The sequence below is a fragment of the Scleropages formosus genome, chromosome 3 (assembly GCF_900964775.1).
Source record: "Scleropages formosus chromosome 3, fSclFor1.1, whole genome shotgun sequence".
NCBI classification, from domain to species: domain Eukaryota; kingdom Metazoa; phylum Chordata; class Actinopteri; order Osteoglossiformes; family Osteoglossidae; genus Scleropages; species Scleropages formosus.
In genome coordinates this window covers 16671348-16683401 of record NC_041808.1, presented here as the reverse complement: position 1 = coordinate 16683401, position 12054 = coordinate 16671348, and the positions used below count along the sequence as shown (strand labels likewise).

The window sequence follows — 12054 nt, the reverse complement described above, 5'->3', positions numbered from 1 at the left end:
TCACTAAACCCCACAGCACTGACCGTGAACTGTTAGTTATAAAAATGAAAATTGATGCAACTTTGAACTGCACTTTAGGGCACTAAGAAGACTGAGTGCACTTTTTTTTCTTTTTCAAGAAGTACAAATGATCTGACCCATGACAGGCAAGTGCTTCTTCATGTTTTACATATAATGAACAACCCGCTTGATTTCTGCCTACTAACTTGACCAAATCAACTGATGCCAACAGAGGAGATCTTTGATACCGATGGTGAGTCATGGCTGCCCTTACCGCACTCCTTGGCTGGTTCGTCAGACCAGTCCTTGCAGTCCCGATGGGAATCACACACCTTTCTGCTGTCTATGCACTCCCCGTTCTTGCACATAAACTTCAGGGGCCCCTCACACTTGGTGGCTACAAATCAGTGCGGTACACAGTATCAGTATAAAAGACATTCACTGGTTACAAAGTCCCAGTCTGCCCTTAATACATCTAACACACTGACCCAGTGTTCACAGAGAGGTTAAATGAAGAAGGATTCAGTTCATCATGGATGCTTCAAACACATACACACCTACTTACCATTAACACACCCAGCCTCATCACTGGAGTCAGAGCAGTCGTGCACCTTGTTGCACTGCTTGGTACCATGGATGCAGGAGCCATCGCCACACTGGAACTCATCTGGTCGACATGTCAGCAGCGCTGTGCAACACATAGGCAACAGCACTTCATTATACAGAGCTGAGCCACACTCAGAGATTGCATCATTATGTATAGCAGACACATCCATCAAAGCACAGTGGCAGAGTGAATAGCGCTGGATGGGATGATTGGGCATAGGTTCAATCTTCCGGGAGCTATGGGTTCTTCCCACAGTCCAAAGACATGTATTTCAAGTTAACTGGGGACTGTAAATTGCCTGACTGTGTGTCTGGGTGTGTGTGTTACATTACTCTGCTGTATAAATGAGCAAAAGACTGTATGAATGTTAACTTGTCATATCTAAGACTGTTACTGTCACCTTGCATAAAGGTGTCAACTGAATATTAGTTAATAATAATAATAATGAGTTAAAAAGCTGAGCATTTTCATTGATGCTTTTCTTTGAGGTAAACAGGTGGGCCACATCACAACAGGAACATCTCACATTTCTTCCAATTCACAAGCGGCAGTCACAATGTGCTGAAAGCTTCCAGCAATGTGCTCACATACACACTGCTGTTTCACTACCACTTTGTCACCCTTTTCCAGAATCAAAAACCCGTAGACAGAGTAAAAGATAAGAGAGGCAAAAACTCATTCCAAGATAGCCACAAGAAGGTAAACATTTAAATGACATGACTTGTTGCTTCCGTTGTCTACTGAGCAGCAAGGTTTAGTTCCCGTTTATTTTTTGCTCTGTCCATCAATTATTGACGACCTGTAGTCTTAAATTGCTGAGCCCTGAAAGTGCATAGTAATTATCAATTTCAGGATTACCCTGGAGACCCCACTATGTGTTTTCTCTTTCTTAAGCTCCACACACACACACACACACACACACACACACACGCGTGCACGCTTAGAAAAAAACTCACATGAGGCTTAAAGAATTCAGAACTGGACTTGATTTACAAATCCAATATCCTCCTCAACATTCTGCTGATGGTACTAATGAAAATAATTAGAACTATGATGGATCTTCTCAAATTTATGCGGCGCTAGGCTGTATTTGTGTCTGGGAGGAAGAAAAGCAGTTAACCCAAGGTTTTGATGAATGATTTTCAGCCTCTCATTTTAAAAGGTAAACCCAAGAGACTTTCAAGAGGCTCTCAAGGGACATATTGATCCCTGGACACATCCACTGAACTGTTATTAAAAAAATACTCCTAAGCATATTGAAACATATGCCTCGAAGGCTGAAGAAAGCTACAAAAGTTTTCTACAAACCATAAATTATGTTATATTTGCCATTGTCTTACCAATTAAATAATGGAAGATACCAGATGTAATGTGTTGGATCAAAGCAAGAAATAGTCTTTTAATAAAAACCTTCCGTCAGTTTGTAATAAATGATGTATCTCCCTTGATGTTGGATTATCACGCTCTGTATAAAGCAAAAGCGCCATGCCTGTGGAACAGATCCAACAGATTAAATATTACAGATGCAAATCATCTGCTTTACATCACTCAGAGAGGAAAGCACCATTCACAGGGGGTCAATGTTGAGGCCTCTGTGGCAAGTGTTGTAGGGGGAAGGGCTGATTTCCTGCTAAAAATGCCCCCTCCCTTCTTTAATTCAAAAGCTCTTATATGTTGGAGGAAATCAAAGGGTTGCCTAGCAACCCCTCGATACTCATTTTGCTTTGCTCTTTCTGTGCAACATCCTTGTCAGCAGGTGACATTTAACCTTTCCTGCATCCCGGGAGGCAGGTGGCCCAGCGATCTGTGTGGGCCAGGCAAAGTGACCCTTACCACAAAAGCTCCATTAATGGGCTCAAATCCGGTTTTACATGGTAATTAATGTTCAGGCAGAAGTAAAGAACATGTTGGTAATCACACCTTGAAGAGCCCCCAATAAACACACTTTTCAAGACAGACAGTGGAAATTCACTTATATCAGCATACTGCACTGAGAGAAGAGCTGGGATGAGTTCAGAGAAAGATGGATTCAGATTAATACAGGTGGCATAGCGGAGAAGTGGATCGAACTGATGCTTCTCAGCTCTTAGAGTGTTTGATTAGTTGTGAGTTTCAACACAGTTTTCTGTCTTTGTGGAGCTCCTATGTTCTAACTGTGTTCATGTTGGTTTCCTCAAACAGTCCAAAGATAAATGTTTCAGGTGAACTGGTGCTTCCCGTATCTGGTGACACGGTATGCGCAGCTGTGAGAAAAAGTCTGTGAACCTGTCAGAATTTTCTGTATTTTTGCATGAATAGCTCATAAAATATCCAAAAATCTTCTAGTCATAAAAATAAATACTCTAACAAACAACATTTAAAATGATCATATTTTCACTGAATAAATGGTTTAAACAATCAATGTCATTGATGAAAAATCAGGTGAATCTTTATATTTCGTTAACTAGTGAAACTTTATTTATTAGCAATAACCTCAACTAAATGCTTACTGTAGTTGCTGATCACACCTACACACCAATTAGGAAGTATTTTAGCCCATTCCTCTATACAAAACTGTTTCAGTTCAAGTGTATTTTTGAGATGTTTTGCTTAACAACCTACTTCAGATCATACAACAGTATTTCAATGAGACTAAGGTCAGGACTCTTAGTTGGCCATTTTGAAATATGGAATTTCTTCTGTCTCAGCCAGTCTGTTATTGATTTACTTCTGTGTTTTGGATCATTGTCATGCTACATGATTCAACTTCTTTTGAGTTTTAGCTCAGTGACAGATGCCCTGACATTCTGATGTAAAATTTCCTAATGAAACCTGGTCCTTTAATGACTGCAGTAGTTCCTATCCCTGAAACAGCAAAGCAGCCCCACCGCATTATACTCCCTCCACCATGCTTCATAATTGAAACAAGGTATTGCTATATGGTGTTATGTTTTCTCCAAACTTCACTCTGCCTACATTTACCAGAAAGTTAAACTTTTGTTTTGCTATGGAACAGACAAGTGGAAAGGACACTTGACACAGGCAGCATTCTTTTTTTTTGTTTCCAGATTGCAGTTGCTTGCTCTGTATTAACCTCCCATGAAGACTACTTTTGTTCAGTGAACACAGATGTTATATGTTATCAAGTGTAAGACATGGCTGCAAGTCCTTAGATGTCATTCTAGGGTTCTTTGTCTCTTTTTTGAGGATTGTATGGTGCCCCCTTGCACTCATTTTTGTAAGACCCAATCCTAGGGTGAGTAGAAGATGTGCTAAATTTTTTCCCATTTTTAAACTGTCTGCCTGACTGTAAATTGATGGAGGCCAAAGTCCTTAGAAATCAATTTGTAATCCTTTCTTGTCTTAACTTCAACAGCTCTTCTTCTGAGATGCTCAAAAATCTGTTTTGATTGGGCCATTCTACACTTAAAAAGAGCTCTACTGGGAAGAGCAGGTAACCAGAATTGCAAGTGTTTTTTAACACAGCAGGGCAGGTCAAACCCACACTTAATTTCTTTGGAACACCTTACTCATTGATTGGAAGGGATGAATGATATTTCCATCTAGTCAAGTTTGACTCATGACAACCACTCTACAAAACCTGAAAGGCAGCAACTTTTTCTACTGTGTAAGCGACCCCCCGAGTGGAATACCTGACTCGTATTACCCTGTTTTCAATATGTCAATATCGCAGAGATTCACATACTACTTCATTAGTGATCTTGACAGTTTAAATAATTTGTTCAGTAGATATCAAAATTTAAACTGCCATGTATTGTCAGTTAAATAAGACTTATTATATACTACATCAGATTACATTTTAGGAATCATTCATGCAGAAATCCAGATAATTCCACATATATATACAGTGGCGCACAGCACTGTGGGTTCAGATGGGGCGAAAAAGGAATGTTTATTTGAACACCAGCACACAGGAAAATAATGCTCTCGGTCCGAGGACCCGTTTGTTCAAGGACCTGCACCTCAAGCCAGCCTGCTTAGCACCCCCAGGCTCTCTTTCCACACACTGTCAAACACAGTCACCCCTTTACTTTACCCATAAATCACCCTAGTGGTTGAACCCTCTATTTCTTTTTACCCACAATTCAACTATTTACAATAAACAAATCTTCCCACCCAAACATACAGTAACGTGGGTCGTTACTATATATATATATATATATATATATATTATATACATACACATATGATTGTTACTATATATATATATATATATATATATATATATATATATATATTTATGATTGAAAGACTGTTACATTGCTTAGCAGTATAGATTGTGAATTACTATGGGCAGTTTACTGTAGTGTATATAGCACTAGCACACCAAAATCAGCTAATTATAAGTTAAAAATCATTGTACATCATTTTGGATGTAACAGAAAGGCAGCGGGAGAGTCTACAGGAACTAATGATTTTGAGTATGTTTCTTACGGCAGGGTCCCTAACTGAATATGAACTATCAATCTTCAGGATATAAGTCTGTGTCCTTGACCACTGAGATACCTGCAACCTTAATGAGTTTGTGTGTTTTTGGAAAGTTTGGAAAGGCAACGGTTGACAGCAGAGTTTAGAGAACACCTTGGAAACAGGTAAACTTGATGGAAAGATCAATAGGCAGGGTGTTAGTGTAAGTCAAACAAACTGTAATATCCAAAATATCCCTGGTACTCAGATACACCAGACATCACACTGGCTCACTATACAATGTATCCCTTTCTGCTCCATTTTCACTCTTCATTAGAGCCACATTTTATCTCATCATTGTGGAATAAATCTGCTACTGAACCAATTCTGCAAATGTCACATCCAGTTACAGTGACTCCTTTGGTCATTAAATTGGCAGAAAGATCATAAAAAACTGCATGCAGCATCTTCCCTGTTTTCATGAAAAAAACCGAGAAGGGGGTTAAATGTTGCGAAGTACCTGGAAGCAGTAATGAAATAGCTGAAATAATAACACTAATACTATTAATGCTCAAAATAACAATAACAACAGTATTAACAACAGCATTTCATGATTCAGGCTGATCCTACTGCAGATCTACAACAAAATTTTAAATAAATGCATTATAAAAAGATACCATAAGAGTAATGTACCTTAAATACTGTACTGAATGCAGTTAGAAAATATCCATTTTAACAGAAAACAATGCTTCAAAGTAGAATCCAAGAAAATACAGGAAGCAAAATATTGGATCAAAGCCTAACAAATAAGTTTAAAAAATTGCTGTAGTTGGAAGAACTACTTTAATTTTATTTAGACCACTACTGAAACAAGGACAGGAAACAACAAAAATAAAAAAGAAAAAAAAAACTACGTTAAGTACAAAAGCAAAGAAAAATGTATTTACATCACACACAATCCAGCGTAAGATCGCGCCCTATGGAACAGGAACTCACGGCATTTGCTCTCGTCAGACTTGTCTTTGCAGTCTGTGTCGCCGTCGCACTTCCAGGCCAGCCGCACGCATTCGCCACTACCGCACTGGAATTCGCTGGTGCTGCAGCGCGGATGGGAGGGCTCGGCTTGGCGCCCGCAGCGCTCCACGGCCTCGTCCGAGCGATCGGCGCAGTCGGGGTCGCCGTCACAGCTCCACAGCTGTGGCACGCACTCAGAGCTGTTGCAGCGGAACTGGTGAGGGCCGCAGGTGGCGGACGCCGTGCAAGTTGCCTCATCACTGCCATCGCCGCAATCATCATCGCCATCGCAGTGCAGCGTCCCAGCCACACAGCGGCGGTTTGCACACTGGAACTCTTCAGGGGCGCAGGCCTTTGCATCTAGGAGAGGGAAGGTACGGAAAAAACAGCCCTTATGAACGGGGGTGACAACTAAGAGCAACTGCCCAGATAATGGGACCCATCAAACCTGCTTCACTGATTTCACAGTTCCCCTGCTGCCCGAGTTGCGGACTCTGCTGTCAAACGGTAATAGGCATCAATGGTTTTATTGGGCTGCATTAAACACCTGTCCTTCACTTAGGGGGCTTATGACTTGGAGAGCAGTGCAACTACGACAACTGCACAAATTCTGTGAAGTTCCACTGCTTTGTAAGTAAAATGCAAGTCATTACACTATTAAATTTATTATGCCAGCCACTGAAATACTGCCATGGAAACAACTTGGCCATATGTCATCAGAGACCCAAGACCTCTGCCACAATGCATTTTTTTGCTGCTGGCTGGTCACAGATTATTTTAATCATCAAACTGTGGCTAAATGAAATCTTATGCTATGTCTTCATTAACTAATAAACTGAGAGTAAACAGGCAATGAGGTCTAATTTGCAGCAAAGCCAGTGACCCTTTGACCACCAACCTAGTCCCTGCAAAGTCACAAAGACAAATGTGTGCATAAAAACACACACACATGCACTCACAAGTGCAGCACACAGCTAAAGGGCAAGACAAATCAGCATGTGTAAGCAAATTCAGAGTAGCACCTGGCAATAGGCCCCAATAAATATGCAAGCAACAGGCAAGGCCAGTCCACTTTGTCGCATGCCTAGTCCAGTAGACCTTGAATGCTTTTTAGGGCACATTCACACCTGGACCACTTTGAGATGACAATAGTTGCATTTTTCTTAATTATTTTATTAAAAGGCTGTCTGACTACAGTGCGATGAACAAACTGTGTCCTGATTAATCCCATTTAAGTCCAACTATCTGTTGTTTGATGGGGGCACGGTGGCGCTGTGGGTTGGTCCAGGTCTTGCTCTCCGGTGGGTCTGGCGTTCGAGTCCCGCTTGGGGTGCCTTGTGCCGGACTAGCATCCCGTCCTGGGTGTGTCCCCTCCCCCTCCGGCCTTATGCCCTGTGTTGCTGGGTAGGCTCTGGTTCCCCACGACCCCGTATGGGACAAGCGGTTCAGAAAATGTGTGTGTGTGTGTCTGTTGTTTGAGGAGAGCTGGGAAACTTGCTGGACTCAGCAGCCCAGGAGTAAGTTGAACAGCCCTACTTTACTGGGTTGTCTCAAGGGAAAAGAAAATTCCTATTTTTTTATACTGTAACCCTCTCCAATATAACATATATACTGTATAGGAGGTTAAGTTTTTTTAACTTCATTTTTTCAGTGTCGAATTTTTTTTTTTACACGCATTTAAATTCCAAGGAGAACATAAACCTAAAATGTTAAAAGCAAAGAAATTCTCAGATGAAAAGCTATAGTTAGACTTAAAAACATGCATTAACAAAGCACAGACCATTAAAATCCAAATTTATGCATATTCGTGCCTGCTTTAATGTTGGCATCCAACCCAGCCATATCGACAGAGGGCTAATGTGGCGTGAGCAATTGTTTTGAAGAAGACACTATAGAACCGAATGCCGTTAAAGCAACGAGTGGCCCTCACTGGCCCCAAGCATTGTCAGCCGAGGAAATCCATGATGTATCATTCCGAGCACTCGGACTGACAGCGAGTCACTTAAGCAGTGAAACACCCGAGAGCACTGGCTAATGTCCCTAATGCAGCACAATTATATATGTTCTGTAAGCCACAGGGGTCACAAACGTCGTGAGAGAGGTGGACCACCGCTGCTGTCAATCAGCAGGCTCCAACCTGCCGCTGCATTTGCTGATCTGGCAGCTGATGTTGTTTCAGCAATACTCATTACGATCCAAAGCTGGTACTGCCACGCAGCACTGCAGCTGTTAATGAAAAGTCAAAAAAAGCTGGACTACAGTGGCCAGACCTCCTGAACAGGAATACCTGATACAGGAAGAGGTTACGGATATGGGGTGTTGCTCAACTCTGCAGTCCAGCTCCTCTCAGGTAGACGTTCCACCGTGACCCTCACAACAGGTACCGTTCTCTTGTGCAAGGTGGCGCATGCACAGACACAGACACGCACACACACACTCACGTCCACCACCCGCACTGTCTGCCAAGGCTCCTGGGCTGCAGGCCAGGCTCACCAGAGGATCCTGCTTCAGCTGTCCATGTGCCAGTTCCACGTGTCTCCTCTAGTTCCCGCAACTGCTGCCAGGACTACATAGAGCAACAGCACAGACAGCTCAGGACTGGGGGCCCTCATCTCTCATTCAAATCCTGACAAACCTATTAACTGCACCCATTCGTCACCAACCCTTCCTACTGCTGCCATTCATTGCAGCAAATAGGCCTCATATTTCATATTTTATCTACGGCCGATTCACAGGAGCCGAAAGCAAATCTGACTCTCTGAGTCAAATTTTGAACACTGAGAAACATCAAAATGTCCGTGTCAAAATTGAGTTGTTTCTTTTTTCTCTCTTGCAAGTTGATTGCTACCTTCCAGAACATTTAAATATTTCTGTATAGTCACACAGCAAAATATTATACAGTTTAGTACAGTAAAAGAGTGATTGCCCCCCTTTGATGATGCCTGAAAAAGTGACAACAGTATTGTTTTTATGCTATTTAATTGGTGTGGAACATAATAGAATACACACACATCATCAGAAACCGCCTGTCCCATACGGGGTCGCGGCAAACCAGAGCCTAACCTGGCAACAGAGGGCGTAAGGCTGGAGGGGGAGGGGACACACCCAGGACGGGATGCCAGTCCATCACAAGGCACCCTAAGCGGGACTTGAACCCCCGATCCACCAGAGAGCAGGACCCGGTCAAACCCACTGCACTACCGCACCCCCCTAATGGAATACTGGAATATTTTTTTTCTATCCGAGGCATGATTGATATAGTACTAGCACAGACAAAAAGATCTGATCACATCTGATGCGAAAAAGCTGCAAAAATGGACAAAACTGAATGAATGTAAAATTGGAAAGAGGGCAAATATGGTACTTTTTCACAGCAATGCATATCTTTAGTTTTTGCTGCTGGTTACAGCTCTTTTTATCATTCTTCATTAAAATTGGACTTTCACTAACATTCTGCACAGTATGTTACAGCAAGATGTGAGGTTTTTTATTAAGGTTATTTTTCACCACTTTGGCAAAAAATGAGAACTTTATATAACATACCTATAATTCAGATAAGCAAAAGCAAAATTTGTCTATAAGCTTCATTCATATTCTACATAGCTCTGACCCCCTTGTAAAATAATTAACATCAAAGCAGCACTTCACTTTATTCCTGTGGACTGATGCTCAGGTCTTTGATAACAACTTTGACTTTTCCTTTTCATGCCATCTGTTTGCCTATCATCAGATGAAGATATTCTAATCCGAGTGCATCAAATGCCATGCACTGAAAAGCATCGGCTGGCATTTTTGTAGCATGGCTGTCATTTCTGCTTTCAAGTGGGCATGGTGGGGGGGCGTGGGTGTGGGGGATCCACTAATGAGGTGTTGTTTTCAAAGCTATGGCAGAAACAGTGATACTGGAAAAGGAGGCCTTGGATGATGGGGCTCCCAGAGCTGGCCTGCAAGGAGACTAAAACTTGTCTGCTGTTCATGGGCTTTCTTCATCAGTGTGGTTCCAGAAGTCCAGTCTGTGCCATTTATGGGCCACGAGGGTTATGTACGGATGGGGATTATTTCCTACACAGGGACAGGAGGGGTTATCTCAACAGTAACCTAGGCATGGTGCTGTCTGCAAGATCAGCCAGACTGCACAGCACCACTCAAGGACACTTCAGTCAGACTTGGGCCCACTGGGAATCACATGACAACAGACCGATTGGTTCATGTAAAATTCAAAAGCAAGAAGCGATGGAGCCAACCCCCCATCAGTGTATGGCTCAACACTGTCTGAAGACCTTGGTTTTCACAGAAGTCCTTGTCACTTCCCATGCTCTTCAAGATGAACAGAGACTATAGTACCCCATAAAATGGGTGTACTGTATACCTGGACGTAGAGGATCACTTCCATGTGTATCAGTAAAGTTTTCAGGGGTCTTGCTGTTGTACCATTCAGATAGCTATGCAACCTGAATTGCTTCAGTAAATGTATCCAGCTAGTAGATTAAACATTCAATCACTTTCAATCATTTATGGCAGCATGTAAACAACACTGGTGAAAGCGATGTGACTTTTCCAGCTCTTCCTGTAAAAAGTCATTTCTATTTTCAGCACAATGTAAAATTCTTATTTTAATGGTGTTAGCAAAATCCATCAACAACGAAACGGAAATGTCTCTGAGCAATGCACTAAGAGAAAGTGTTATAAGCTCATCGCAGGCAGAAAATCTGACAATTAGAGTCAAGGGCATTCCATAGAGATGAGCTTCATTGTGCAACCCGCCTCCCCCTCCTCCTTCAGACGCTAATATGGAATAAACAGGAAGGCAAGGCAATTAAATATTGTGGATTAGAGAATGTACCCTTTTGCACAGCTTATTTCTTACATAGTTGGAATTTAATTTTTCCCCCTCTGTTTATACAGTTAACTGCTTTAAAAGAGCATTTTGCAGGGTACTCCAAATTTGCTTAGAGGTCTTCTGTGAGAAGGGGGTGCATTTCCTTGGAGAAGAGCTTTCCACACTCCAGGAGAGGAGCAGAAGACAATCTGTAAACATGCCCTCAGTTACACACCAGCATCCCTGAAAGCCAGGCAACTGCTGTGTCTAATTAACCCATAATTAATATTTTAGCAACTGCCTCAGCAGACTCAAACGGTGTACATCTGCCTGTGAGCACATGGTGCTAATGCTTTACCCCTGAATTTGCCACCGTTCCCTCCATAGAGTGAGCTTTTTGTTTTGGGAGGGGACTTTATGGACTCTCTCCTTGTAGTCAATGCGGCGAGATGAAACTGTTTAGCCAACCTTCAGACTGTGTGTATCATTAGACACTGCTTTATGGACATTCACGTCAGATGAAGTCAGTTTAGATCTATCAATCCAGCATGTACCACTGCATGGATGCTGATTAATGGATAGTACATTTAAGTCTTTGTCTGAAACTTTCCTCACTGGAGATGAGAATTTAGGGAACTTCACTTCTACAGGACCATTAATTCAACTTCAGGTTAATACCAAGGACACCGGCTAAGCTCAGATACTTTAACAAATAATAAGTGTTGATTTTATGTGGAAATAAAACTACAGCAACTAATGAAGAAACAGATTTCATTTTCCAGTACGTAGTATTTAAATGAACTTAATAATGATTAATCTTCCAACCCCTGGAGGTCTGAGTTTTTTCAGCCAAGGGGCCTTGCAAGCACAGGGCCCTCAATCATGGGATGGCTTCTTACCACTTCAGCAAGGGGAATAATGGCAGAAGTGTCTCCTGGGTAATTAAAAAAAAGCAAAACTGCAGCTTGTTTTACAGTGGGGGGGGGGGGTGGGCAAAAAAAATTGGTGTTGTTTTACAGCAGAAAAACTTCTCACTTTCCATTACAAAGACCATCTACAAGCCAATCGGGGTTTATTCAATCGAGAAACAACAAATACTGTTCTTGGGGTGCAACTGATAAGATTTTTATGAAATGCTCTCTAGTCTCATGTGTGATTTAATCTCCCGGACAAACAAATGAGTCATTACTCAAGCCCAGTGTCAACA

The 12054-nt window shown here is 41.9% G+C and overlaps 1 protein-coding gene across 1 annotated transcript in view; it reads right to left on the bottom strand.

The window, feature by feature from the left end:
• LOC108935025 (low-density lipoprotein receptor-related protein 8-like) overlaps positions 1-12054 on the bottom strand; it is an 89531-nt gene that overhangs the window by 20097 nt on the left and 57380 nt on the right. The window contains exons 6-8 of the mRNA XM_029250149.1: positions 6011-6388; positions 566-688; positions 275-397 (exon numbers count right to left, since the gene is read on the bottom strand). Coding sequence (XP_029105982.1) covers positions 275-397; positions 566-688; positions 6011-6388 — 624 coding nt within the window. The remainder of the gene's footprint in view (positions 1-274; positions 398-565; positions 689-6010; positions 6389-12054) is intronic.